Source organism: Aethalodelphis obliquidens, unplaced genomic scaffold, assembly GCF_003676395.1.
Source record: "Aethalodelphis obliquidens isolate GAN/ISIS:26980383/991018 unplaced genomic scaffold, ASM367639v1 scaffold15, whole genome shotgun sequence".
NCBI lineage: Eukaryota > Metazoa > Chordata > Mammalia > Artiodactyla > Delphinidae > Aethalodelphis > Aethalodelphis obliquidens.
This window is the reverse complement of record NW_020837959.1, coordinates 11,034,443-11,048,171: the sequence shown is the minus strand read 5'-3', so window position 1 is coordinate 11,048,171 and position 13,729 is coordinate 11,034,443. Positions and strand designations below refer to the sequence as shown.

Here is a 13,729-nt window from a genome sequence, read left to right as displayed (position 1 = left end):
CTGACCCTCTTGTGTATGTGGGCTTCCTGTACATACGAAAAACTAAATTGTATTTTCTCTGTCTAATGTCAATTTAATTCTTAGACCAGCCTGAAGAACGTAGAAGGTTAGAGGAAACCTAACCAACAGTACTCTTCTGTATTACAAAATATTCAACAAAAAGTTGAAACTCTCCAAAGAAATCTCGCATCCCCCCTTAAGAGCTTGCAGACTTCTTCCAGAGGTTCAGACCAAGAGGGCCTAGTGCATCCCCTACATTGGGAGGGCCCCAGGGCCCAGGCTGGCAGAATGTGGCTGCAGCCCCCGGGCATTAGAATGGGGGTGGTGGGGGGAAGACAGCATCCTTGGGGAACTTCTCCTACTGTGCCACTCATTTCACAGTGAGGACACTTCCAGCCGAGCTCCTGGTAGAGATCTGGGGAGGGCACAGCATGTCCTCAGGACTTTCCATGGATTCAGACACTTTCCGGGAGATTCCTTACATGGTCCAAACCTTATCCCACCTGTCCAAAGCTGGTGGATATCCTCAGAGTGCCAGACCCAGGCCTCCCCTGGACTGTGATATCTGGTGGGGCTTGTGGCTTGGGTGGGAATTAATCCACTTCGGTCCCATCTATGCTCCCAGCCTAACCATGTTGGGGTCCAGTTGAAACAGGAGGGAAGGGGGCAAGGCACAACCTTTAAAAGAATGACATAGCCATAGGACATGACAAAAACTGGTCAGAACCAACTAGGTCCAAGATGGCGGAATACGACTTCCAGTAACCTTGAGCCTCACTATACGCTCATTGTAATACATTAGCTGCTAAATGCCACACCCACCAGCGCCCTGACAGTTCTGAGGCCAACCATAAAAGGCCAAAAGGTGGGCAGTGGCCCAATACCTGGAAATCTCTGTCCCTTCCCCGAAATAAGTGGAATAATCCTCCCACTCATTAGCTGGTGAAATTACCCAGCCCATAAAAACTAACCACGCCATATTTCAGGTCTCTCTCACCTTCTGAGATGGGCCACACTCTGTCTGTGGAGTGTGTTTCTCTCTGAATAAATCCACTTCTTACCTATCACTTTGTCTCCCACTGAATTCTTTGTATGAAGCAAGACATCAAGAACCTCAAATTCACTGGGAACACAAAAGCGCCTCAGGTGCAGGACAAAGACCTACTGGGACTGAGGACTGAGGAAGGGGCTGGGACCCGGGGCCTGGGGCCAGCACCCCACAGAGCAGGATGACGCGTTCCAGAACCAGCTGCAGCGCTCCAGGGGACCCTCCCAGAACCTGAGCTGAGTGACGCTCCTGGTGAACCTGACAGGTAACCAGCGATTCTATGAATGCCAGTCATTCACCACTGCCTGCCTCACGCACCAAGGGATGAAATAACCGCACTAAACCCCTGTGGGCAAGGGCTTTGCCACCAGCTCTGCCCCCGCTTCGCCCACTTCCCCGGGGGTCCGACGAGCGAGTGAGTGAGGATGCGAAAAATTAACAAAATACAGTCTCCGCCATCTGGGGGAGTGGCCACTGTAAAGCATTCCTGGACGTGTGTGTGTGTGTGTGTGTGTGTGTGTGTGTGTGTGTGTGTGTGTGTGTGTGTGTGTGTGTGTGTGTGTGTGTGTGTGTGTGTGTGTGTGTGTGTGTGTGTGCGCTTCCCCACAGGACATTCTCAGATGCCAGCAGGTGTCCAAGAATTCAACTCAGTTCTAGCACAATCTCCTGGAGATAGAATCAGATTCCACAGGTGAAGGGCTCGGTCCCACGAGATGCTTCCACTTCAGATACCAGTCACGAGCCCAGGTTGACCACCTGGCTATAAATCAGAGTCCCCACAACCCCCTCCTCGGGTTCGGCTAATTTGCAAGCACAGCTCACAGAACTAAGAAAACTCATTTGCTCACTAGATTACCGATTTGTTTTAAAAGGATATTAAAAGATAGGAATCCACGGGCAGATGAAGAGATGCATAGGGTGAGGTAAGGGGAAAGGGTGCGGAGCTTCTGCGCTCTGTCTGAGCCCCACTCTCCCCAGATCTCTACGTGTTCACCAACCCAGAAGCCTCTGAACCCTGTCCTTGGGGTTTTTATGGAGGCTTCATTACATAAGCACGATTGATTAAATCACTGGCAATTGGCCGTTGATTCGACCTCCAGCCCCTCTTCCCTCCCTGCAAGTCAGGGGGTGAGACAGAAAGTTCCAACCCTCTAATCAGATGGTTAGTTCTCCTGGCAATCAGCCCCCATCCTTAGATGCTTCCAAAAATCACCTCATTCTCCTAACAAAAGACACCTACATCATTCTCTACACTTAGGATATTCCAAGGGTTTAGGAGCTGTGAGCCAGGAAATGTGGATGCAGACCAAATATATATGAGAAATAATTTGGGTCATCTGAATGACCAAATATATATATTTCTTATGACTGACAATATTGCTCCACTATTTTTAATACAAATGGCACCTGCCAGAAGCCCTCTCATCCTAGGCTGGGAACTGGTAGTCAGTCAGTTAATCTTAAAAAGTTGGGTAAAATGCAGAACATATATACACACACAAACGGGCCCTGATTTACAGTAGTTTGACTTATAATTTTCCGACTTTAAGATCATATGAAACTGATACATATTCAGTAGAGACCGTACTTTGAATTCTGAATTTTGATCTTTTCCTAGGTTGGCAATATTCTTTTCAGTCCGATCCTCTTCCATGATGCTGGGAGTGGCAGCCGCAGCTCCCTGTCAGCCTTGTGATCACAAGGGTCAACAACCATTCTGCACCCAGACAGCCATTCTGCTTTGCACCGTCAGTACAGTATTCAGTACATTATATGAGGTACTCAACACTTTTTTTAAAAAGTAGGCTTTGTGTTAGATGATCCTGCCCAGCTGTGGGCTAGTGTAAGTGTTCTGAGAACGTTTAAGGTAGGCTGAGCTAAGCTGGGATGTTTGGTGGGTTAGGTGTATTGATGCATTTCGACTTAGGATATTTTCAACTTACAGTGGGTTTATCATAAAGCAAGGAGGACCTGTATATATACATACATACGTGCATACATACATATATATACATACATACGTGCATACATACACATATGCTTATGTATTGTGTATATATACATACATACGTGCATACATACACATATGCTTATGTATTGTGTATATATACATACATACGTGCATACATACACATATGCTTATGTATTGTGTATATACACACAGAAGCCCATACAGTGAATATTTTAAGTTAAAACTTGTCAATGTAATTAATTCACCAGTCTTCTGGTGTTGATGTCGCCAAGGCCTTTTTTATTTTTTTTAATCATAGTTGTACTAATTAGAAACTTGTGTCTTTCATAATCCACACCCATACTGCATCATTTATGAGTTCCAGTTTGGATTTTTTAATTACAGTTAGCCCCAGAACTCAGCAAAGCAATCAGATTGTGCGTCATCTTGGATTTTTACATTTCTTCCAACGTCCTATAAATGTTACACTCATATCTATTTTGACAGCACATTTGGTTTTGTAAGCAATTCACCTTTATCAAACTTTCGAAAGCGTTCAACTGAGTTCTTGTAACAACAACTCTTTCTTTTTGCCTTTATACTTTATTGGTTTATGTAATACTTATTTAATTTTGATAGCAACTGATGTGAAAAGGTTTGGGAACAAACACAGCTGTCTCTTGGGGTGCACAGGGCCCCAGTTGTGGGCACAGAAGAACAGGGGCTGGGGAGAGGCCACCAGTCACAAGCAGGCTGTGAGTGGTGGGCGACCCTCAGACCCACACGACTCCTGAGATGGCTAAGTGCGGTCCGCTAAGAGAATTTCTATCGTAGCATCAATCAAGGATAACGAGAAAGGCATTCATATTAGGAGAACCGCCAAAGAGGTCTCCCAAAGGGCGGCAGTAAGAAAGTTTAGTGGCCTCTGCCCCTGATTCCTTATTCCGCTGCCTAGATGGCCCCCAAAACCTCACTGAGCTGGAACAAGTGAGTAACAGGGTGTCACCAGTTCCAGTGCCACGATTAGGGGACAGGGTTTCTTGCTCAGCATCCCAGGCGCAGCAAGCCTGTCTCCCAGCTCCCAGCTTCCCTGCCTCCAACCGCGAGGTCCTAGGAAGAGCACTGTTTGGGAGGGGGGTTTCCCCCTCTGACCCTTCTTGAGCTCTTGTGGCTGGACTAATAATAAAATTGACCCAAGACAGACTAACAGGAGAGAAAGAAACAAATATGAATTCTTACGCAGGGAGGTCTCATAGAAACAAGACCTAAGAAGTGGCCAAAGGAGGCAGCTTCTATACTTTTTAGACAAAGAAACAACTTTGTGAGGAAATGACAGGACAAAGACACTTTGGCTTTGGTGCTTAATTAGTGAAGAATCTAAACAGAATGTGGGCATGGGGTAGTCAATGAAATAAGCAACAAGGTTTGCTTATCCAGGCTTTCTGCCCGAACTCTCCCTCTCTGGAGTTTAGGGTGTCCTTCTACTTCCAGGTGCAGGGAGTGGACCTTTCGTAGGAGAGATTTATTTCCTGCCTTCAGGGAGACAGACAGGGTCAGAGTGTCCCTCTTACATCAGCTCTTTCTTAAGTAACTTTAGTTCAAAATAACCAATATGCCATTGGTGCACATTTGGGGACACATTTGGGGGCCCCCTGCCCTGGGCCCCGACAGCATCGACCAGACGTTCCGCGCAGTTGTTGCTGAGCGGGGCGTCCCCAGCCTCCCTCTCCCTGGCTCTGCCCTCCTCTCTCCTCCTCCCCTCTCTTTTCAGGTTTCTCTCCAACACTGTTTGATACCAGCCCCACGCCAGCCATTGTTTTCCCAGATGAGGGCGGACACCAGCCTGAGGCTAAACCTCTGAACTGAATCAAGTCCCCCCACCGAAGTCAAAACGAAAGCTGCCAAAGATACACCAAGACAGGCACCGGGCAAACCCGCGGACTCACAGGAAACCAGGCTGCGCCTGCTGGGCTTGCCCGTCGCGCCCGCAGAAATCCCAGTGCTCAGAGCTGGAAGGACATCAGCCGGCATCTTGATGAACATCCTCCTTTCGCCCTTGAGGCCAGGTTCTGGAGCTGCCAGCGACTCACCGAGGCTGCCCGGGGCCCAGTAGGCCTTTTAGAGAAAGAAAGAAAACCGGTGAGAATAATAACATTCACTGTGTCTTGGCTTCCGTCATTCTTTCAACAGGTGGTAGGAGGTGTGAAGTTTGAAAGAGACCAGGATCCACTTACTTTCCTTAAATCAGGTGGAGAGATGAAGACTACTGTACCGTCTGGCGGGGGCTGCCATGAAGTCCCACAGGCTGGGGGGCTTCAAGAACAGGAGTTAATTTCCTCGCCGTTCTGGAGGCTGGAAGTCTGAGGTCAAGGTGTCGGCAGGGCTGGTTTCCTCTGAGGTCTCTCTCCTTGGCTTGTAGATGCTGTCTTCTCCCTCGGTCTTCACATGGTCATCCCTCTGTGTGTGCTTGTGTCTTAATCTCCTCTTCTTATAAGGACACCAGTCATCTTGGATTAAGGCCCACCCTAATGACTTCATTTTACCTGTTTAAAGACCTTGTCTCCAAATACAGTCCCATTCCAAGATATTGGGGGGTTAGGACTTGCGCATATGAATTGGGAAGTGGGGAACACAATTCAGCCCCTAATACCTTTTCCAGCTTCTGGATTGTTGTTCTGTCCCTCACACACGCACATACACACACTGCCTTAGCAGACCTGGAAGGAAGTACACTGATAACGGTCACCTGGCCCTTTCCTGACCTTTGTATTTGATTCTGAGCTGGCAGCACCTCTGGGATTTCCTTTGTGCCTCAGAGTGTTGTTTTGTGCCTCAGAATCCATTGCTTTGATTTTGTCAAAAACGTCTCCCGGGCTTCCCTGGTGGTGCAGTGGTTGAGGGTCCGCCTGCCGATGCAGGGGACGCGGGTTCGTGCCCCGGTCCGGGAAGATCCCATATGCCGCGGAGCGGCTGGGCCCGTGAGCCATGGCCGCTGAGCCTGCGCGTCCGGAGCCTGTGCTCTGCAACGGGAGAGGCCACAACGGTGAGAGGCCCACGTACCGCAAAAAAAAAAGGACACGACACTGACAAAATGCCCCTTCTCACCCGACTCCACAGTGATGCAGAAAGGAGGCAGGTAACCTGCCTCATCGCACCTGAATAATAATAAAACCTACATTTTAAAGCAGACCGTCCACTCCCCCTGGAAATAACATCCACTTCATGCTCCCCAGTCTGACTGAAGTCTGACCCTAGACTTCTCTTCTAGGCTTCAGGCCTTAGATGTCCTGCTTTGTACTGTACACCTCCATACGTCCGTCCCAGGGGCACCCAAGCCCACCTTCTCCCTATAGCTTCTCCTCTGCTCCCAACCTTGGGAGTGATACCACCATCAATCCAACTGTCTATCCCCAAACCTGGGAGTCCTCCTGGTCTCCCCAACCTCTCCTCCTGTAGTTCATCAGTCTCCACTGGACACTTAGCACATTGTGTGTCCTTGTCTGGTTACAATTGTATGTGTCACCTTCTGGTCTGTGATCCATGAGTTTTAGGGGCCGTGGCTCCATTATCCCCACTGTATCCTCAGAGCCTAGGCTAATACTTGATAAATGTATGAATTAATGAAGAAGTGAATGTTGGGGAGGAATCTGGCCCCGAGACAGAATTGTAAGTTACAAGAGAAGCGGCGTGTCGCCAGCCTGTCCTTTCTGCAGGGCTCTCTCCCGTCCCCCTGAGCTGCCACCTACTGTCAGGGGCAGCAGCAGATAGAGCTGATGAGTGTTCCTGGGACTGAATGTCTGGTAATGTCCTACCTCTGTCAGTTTCTGGGACTTCACCCTTTATGTGCAGCCGGCCAAAGGGAATACTGTGAAGCATTAGCGTTAAGCACACAGACAGACACGCAGGAGGGCGCCTCGCTGGCTTGGGACGGGCCACCTCCCCTGCCTGCCCCACTGCAGAGCTACCAAGGCAACAGGGCACATGTCCGGGCTTCCTGGAATCAAAGAATGTGAGCACTGGAAGGTGGTGTAGACCTCAAAATTTCAACAATTACAGAGGAAACGGCATCCCTGTCACGAGGGATTCATGTGGCCTGAGGTGTGACCTGACCTTCAGGGTTGGAGTCCCCACGGGGGGGCACAGCCCATCCCTGAGCCTGGGCCCACAACCCACACACACGCCAGAGGGACTTTGTCTCTGTGTCTGCCCCGTATGCAGTCACTTGGCGAAGAGAGAAAACTGTAGTGAAAGCTGGACCGTGGTTAACTTGTGGTGTGTGGCGATGCCAGGGGAGCAGGAATTCTCAGTGAAAATGAGATTTCTGGAGAATGCCGAGAGCCCGTAGAGACATTTGGGTATCTACCAGCTCAATTTATGAAACTCCGTTCTTCCTCCTTAAAATGTCAAGCAATTAAAATGCTTAGACATCATCATGAGACCCTCCACCCAAGGGGAGAATCTCCCCGACACCTCCTCTGGTTGTCTGTGCCCCGGAATGGGACTCAGGGCTCCTCATTACAGAGCCCATGCCTACAGGGCTGCCCTGGGCCCTACACATTCCTCTGAACTCAGGTCCCACATGCAGAGTGAGGGGACCCTCCGAGGGGGTCACTCTGATGCTTCCATTTTGACATGAGGTTGTCTTGATTGGACCTGAAAAACAAACCATGGCAGTTCAACTTTTTTTGGACCAACTAGTGTTTAAAACAGACCCCTTTTACTCCTTCCTCCAAGTCTCATCTTGGACATGGGGCTCTGATGTGGTATAATAGGGGCTTAGAGCTGGAGAGGGGTCAGGGATGGGATGAGAGTCAGAGAAGAGTGTCTGGAAACAGGGGTGCTCAGAAATGGGTGGGTGTTATAAGTAGGATTTTGTCCCCCAAAATAAGATTAAGTCCTAACCCCCAGCACCTGTGAATATGACCTTATGTGGAAATAGGTGTAATCAAGTTAAGGTGAAGTCTTGGCAGGTGTAATCAAGTTAAGATGAGGTCATAAGGGTTGGCCTAATCCAAAACGACTAGCCATAAAAAGAAACGAAACTGAGTTATTTGTAGTGAGGTGGATGGACCTAGAGTCTGTCATACAGAGTGAAGGAAGTCAGAAAGAGAAAAACAAATACCGTATGCTAACACATATATATGGAAACTAAACAAAAAATGGTTCTGAAGAACCTAGGGGCAGGACAGGAATAAAGACGCAGACGTAGAGAATGGACTTGGGGACACGGGGTGGGGGAAGGGTAAGCTGAGATGAAGTGAGAGAGTGGCATGGACATATATACACTATGAAATGTAAAACAGATAGCTAGTGGGAAGCAACCGCATAGCACAGGGAGATCAGCTCGGTGCTTTGTGACCACCCAGAGGGGTGGGATAAGGAGAGTGGGAGGGAGACGCAAGAGGGAGGGGATATGGGGATATATGTATACATACAGCTGATTCACTTTGTTATACAGCAGAAACTAACACAACATTGTAGAGCAATTATACTTTCTTTCAATAAAGATGTTGAAAAAAAATGACTGGTGTCCTTAGCAAAAGAAGAAAATGCCGCATGAAGACGGAGGCACGTGGGGAGAGGACCATGTGGAGATGGAGGCGGAGATGGGGCGATGCTTTATAAGCCAAGGAACGCCAACAGCTGCCAACAAATCGCCGGAAGCTGGCGGTGACCTGGAACAGCCTCCCTCACAGCCTCAGGAGGAACCAGCCCTCCCGACACCTTGATTTTGAACTTCTGGCCTCCAGAACTGCAAGAGAAGGTTTTTGTTGTTTTAAGTCACCTGGTTGATGGTACTTTATTACAGCAGCCCCAGCAAACTCATACCGTGGGCGAGAGAGTTGCTGGCGTCTCCAAGGACCCCTCAGGCCAGTTTTCTCAAGGCTGAGCTGCAGCAGGAGGGCTTGTTAGGACACTGAGCGCTGGGCCCCCCCCGCCAGACCAGCCGGTTCAGCAGGTCTGCCGTGGCCCAAGAATGTGCATTTCTAACAAGTCTCCAGGTGGTGGTGACACTGTTCTTCCAGGGACCACACTTCGAGAACCCCTGCTCTGGGGGCCTGGGTGTGGGCTGGGCATTGGGACCTTCTGGTCCCGGTAATGATGAGATGTCTATCCCTGCTGATATGAGTTGTGCCAGCCCACTTGGCAAACTTCCGTAGCCACAGCCAGTTTTCAGTTAAATGCTGTCTGTAGTTTTGAGTGGTTTACACAGGTGCTGGTTCATGAAACACCACCTCCACCACACACACACTGACCCCATGTGGTAGATGTTATAGTCCCTATTGTTACAGACAAGGAAAATGAGGCTCAGGCGTGGGTGTGAGTCCTCAGCAGGACGCTTCTCCCTCCTGAGTCCCTGGGCTCGGGCGTCTGCGCTCTGAGCCCAGCTCTGGAACATCCCTGGCTGGTTCAGTCCTCAGAATTCAGATTTCCCTCTTTGTAAGTCACACCCGTCATCGCCTTGTCTGAATACAGAGCCATCACCCTCCTCCTGCGGCAGTGCTGGAAGCCGGCAGTGCACCGGGCCTCGGCTTTCCCCGACCCATTGTTGCTGCTTCCGGCCGGAGCTCACGATCTCGTCCTCTTTCCTGATCCTGTTTTGTTCCCAATTGCCCTCCGGATGTGACTTCCTCCTTTCTGTTTCCAGGTGCTCAGCACAAACCAGCCCCAAGCAGCTTTGGATGTGAGGAGCCTGACGAGCCTCGAGGACAGGTGATGAGAAATGCTTAGGAGGATGGCCAAGAAGGATTTGTAACGTCCGGAGTCAGACAGGTCTGCAGCCCTGCTGGCCTGGCCGCTCTCCACGGAGGAAGCCCCTGGCTGTGAGGGCAGCAAACTGCAGGCTGGCCAGGCCCTCTCTTGCCACCTCCATGCCCTTTGATGAGGGCTGGGTTAGTGCAAACAAGGTGTGTGAGCTTTTCACCCCAGCCAGGTGTGGACATGAGCTGTGGGCTCCTGTGAGAGGTACTCAGGGTGCAGAGATGGGCCTTTCAGCTGAGGTTCTGCACCTTCAATCCACAGGCCCCAAGAGCAGACTTGCAAATTCTTCCAGCCTTTAAACACCATTCCTGCCCCAGCCGCAGGCAGGAAGCACCCTCTACCACGAGCACCACGTCCCCAGGATCGATGTTCAGTGCTGGGACCTGTCTGGCCACAGGGGCCACAGCTCCGTGTCTGTGGGTCACTCTGGAGCTGAGTGTCCTCCCGTCCCCGAGCCCAGCGGAGCCAGAGTCGGGGGCTGGATGGAAGAGAAGCGCGCCCAGAGCCTCGACATGAGCCCCTGAGAGCCTCTCCTGGGACACAGCAGCGTGAGAAGAAGGAAGCTCATCAGCTCAAACCAGCGAGGGCGGACTGAGCACCAGCTCCCGTCCCAGGAGTAACATGGACTGTGATGCGGGGGGCTGAGAGGAGCAGGCCGTGCCCCGGACGTCTCAGGAGCTGACAGTCTGGTGCCCCGTGAGACAGCCCCCTCTCAGGAGAGCCACCATGAAGCTCTGCGCACGAGAGTCAAGTGCCCCAAACTTGGAACTTGGGAGGTGGAAGCAGCTGATTGTCTGGAGCAGGAGGCCACTGTCGGTCAGGGACCAGGGACGACCTCAGGGGGGACCCGTCTGGAGCCGGAGCTTTGGGGTAGGGTCAAGGGGGCGCCGCGGAGGCCGTGAGCATGTTGCTTTGGGCCCGTGCCGCGGAGACAGACGTCACACTGGCCCTGGTGCTCCCCGCACGTTGGCAGGGAAATGCGTGTTTTATTTTACAGAACTCAAAATCGCCCAAGTGGAAACGCTCTGTGCCTTGTTTTAAACTCAAGAAAGCACCGGAAAGGTTTGTTTTGACCGAATGGAAACAACACTCCCATGGATAAGCACTTTCTGACACACACAAAACAAATGAAAAGCTCGTGCCCACTTTCCTGACTTTCTCCCCCAGCGATGTCCCCAGTCACACATGTCATAAGGGGCTTGGGACCAGATTCAGACTCTTCCTACAAAAGTGCACAACACCCAGTCCCTCGCCCCACTCCCCCGACGCCAGAGGCGGCTGGGCCAGTAACTTGGAGTCAGTGCGTCCTCCCCATGTTTTCTGACTTTCTCAGGAGAACCTTGGCATTTTTGTAAACGTTAGCGCCAAGCTTTTAGAAATTTTGGGTTTTTTTTTTTTGAGGGGGGGAGTATTTTTACTCTTTCCAACAACTTGCCACCCCAATTTGGAAACCTTGTCTAAATTGTGGATCTGGTACTCAGCCAATGATTCTTTTGGTTGTGACTGCATTTGCTGTGAAAATATTCTTTTCCTGGAAGAAACCGCACACCCTTCAGAGGCCAAGGACGCAGTGGCGTTTGTTAGGATACATCAGAGGTCGGTTCACCGTAAAGCTAATGAGTGCAAGCTCCAGGGCTCCTCACTTACCATCCAAGACCTTGTACCTAATTTTACATCTATTGTTTTGTATTCTTTTTCTTAAAGAACCCACACCCGTCCAAATTGTATAAGCTTTGAGCCCCCAACCCTGGACCCCCTACCCCCAGATGCAGTCTTAAAGCCCACGACCTATTAGACCTCATTCTCCTCTAAGGGCAAGGAGCCTCCAGTCTGGCTGATATTTTGTGCTTCTGAGGAACTTTTTCCCGGAGCGGGGGAGTCGGAGGATGTGACGCTTTGAGCTTCCAAATGCTGAGGAGCCATTTCCTGTAACGCGTAGATGCGAAGAAGTAAATGATGGGGTCGATGCTGCAGTTCAAGTTCATGAGGCACACCGTGAGCTGAAGGCACAGTTTGAAAGCCCTCTGCTCGGGGCAGGTTGGCTGGTGGAGCACCTTTCTCACCATGACCCGGATGACATTGAAGTGGTAGGGGATGAAGCACACAAGCACGGCCACCAGCACCACCAGGGTGAGCAGGCAGGCCCTGCGGTGGTGCCCCTTCCCGCTTGTCAGAGGGTTGTCCCGGGCCGTCCTCACAGCTTCATGGTGATCCTCACGTAGCAGAAGAGAATGACGCCCACCGGCCCGCAGAAGCTCAGAGCGGAGATCACTAGGACCACGGCGGGCAGCGTGAGCACCGGCTGGACGCTGTCATACTCCATGCAGGTCAGCCTGCCGGCCACGAGCTTGGTCATGGAGAGCAGGAGCAGGGGCGCCGTCTGCAGAGACAACAGGACCCACACAGCCACACAGATGAGCCTGGCCCGCCGGGGTCCGCGGAGCCGGAGACACTGGTGGGTGCGGACCACAGCCACGTAACGGTCCACGCTCACGCGTGCCATCAGGTAGATCCCTGAATAAGTGTTCACATAGGATATGAAGGCCGTCAGCCTGCAGAGCCCTTCACCGAAAGGCCAGCTGAAGTCCAGCACGTAGTAGGCGATCTTTCCGGGCAGGGCCAGGGTGAACAGGAGGTCGGACACTGCCAGGTGGACCAGGTAGACATTTGTTGAGTTGATCTTCTTGCCCTTTTGATAGGCAAGGCGGAGGGCAAGGATGTTTCCCAGGGTGCCGAAGACCAAGAGGGCTGTGTAGAACAAAGAGAGCATCACGCTGGCCACCCGGGGTGGGTGGCGAGGAAGGCAGGCGTCGGCGTGGCGGACGAGGCTGTCTGGGTCAGCCGTGCAGGAAGCCATGTCATAGAGGTCCTTGGGGAGACAAAAAATTAAAATGTAACATTGTATCTGTGGGGTTAACGCCTCTATCAAGTAATACTTAATAATTTGCTGAAGCCACGTGCCCATGAATAGCATATATCTTTATTTTTAAATTTTATTGGATTATAGTTGATTTACAATGTTGTGTTAGTTTCAGGTGTGCAGCAAAGTGATTCAGTTACATATACATATACATATATTCATTCTTTTTTAGATTCTTTTCTCATATAGGTTATCACAGATGGAGTTCCCTGTGCTTTACAGTAGGCCCTGTTGGTTATATCTTACATATAGTAGTGTGTGTATGTTCATCCCAAGCTCCTGATCTATCCCTTCCCCCAGTGTTTCCCCTTTGGTAACCATCAGTTTGTTTTCAATATCTGTACGTCTGTTTCTGTTTTGTAAATGGGTAAAGAAGATGTGGTACATACAAGCCTACCTCTTTTGAAGTAAATTTATGTGGACGTGTGACATACCGTTCCACTCACTGTTGCTATGTAACAAATTACCCCCAGAATTTAGCAACTTAAAACACTTTGTTATTTTCACGGTCAGGTTTTGAACAGGACACAGTGGGATTGGCTTTTCTCTGCTGCCCACTGTTGGGAGCCTCAGCTGGGAAGCATCGACAGCTGAGGGTTACTCAGTGGCAGGGGCTGGGACCACCCGGAGGTGATTTTACTCAAATGACGCTGACTTTGGGCCGAAGCCTCAACTGGACTGTCAGCTACAGCACCTGCACGAGGGTTCCTCGTGAGGCGGGGGCTTCCTCGCAACATGGTGGCCTGCAAGTACCTCAGTTTCTTACACAGTAGGTGGAGGCTCCAAAAGAAAGTGTCCCGGAAACTAGGTAGAATCTCCGTCTATTAACCACGCCTTTTATTTTCTATATTCTAGTGCTCTGACATCTTGGGGCCTGGCTGACCCTGGAGGGGCTGCCCTTCCCTGGGTTAACCAGTCCCTTGAGTGTACTTTTCAAACGCAAACCAACCACTCCCACCACCTGCCCTAATCAACCCAGGGCCAGGTACCAGGGGCAGCCCCTGTGTCCCAGAGCCCCCTGAGATGATTTAAACAATCCTAAGCCTGC

The 13,729-nt window shown here is 50.7% G+C and overlaps 1 protein-coding gene and 1 long non-coding RNA gene across 3 annotated transcripts; one reads left to right on the top strand and one right to left on the bottom strand.

The window, feature by feature from the left end:
- The first annotated feature begins 991 nt into the window (after positions 1–991).
- On the top strand, positions 992–11,564 carry LOC113625414 (uncharacterized). Of its 2 annotated transcripts, none has more exons than XR_003434664.1 (4): positions 992–1,313; positions 2,667–2,826; positions 4,771–5,138; positions 9,649–11,564. It is a non-coding gene; the product is annotated as an uncharacterized LOC113625414 (long non-coding RNA). The 2 variants fall into 2 exon arrangements; XR_003434665.1 differs by lacking the exon at positions 9,649–11,564 and adding an exon at positions 8,537–8,943.
- Positions 11,565–11,875: 311 nt separating this feature from the next.
- On the bottom strand, positions 11,876–12,807 carry LOC113625411 (G-protein coupled receptor 183-like). The gene has a single exon (XM_027115941.1). The coding sequence runs from the start codon at positions 12,733–12,735 to the stop codon at positions 11,956–11,958; it is 780 nt and encodes a 259-aa protein (XP_026971742.1). The 5' UTR covers positions 12,736–12,807; the 3' UTR covers positions 11,876–11,955.
- Positions 12,808–13,729: the final 922 nt, after the last annotated feature.

Bases quoted from the DNA above. Each gene is read 5' to 3' on its own strand.
- LOC113625411 (XM_027115941.1), bottom strand. From the start codon at position 12,735: ATGCTATTCATGGGCACGTGGCTTCAGCAAATTATTAAGTATTACTTG.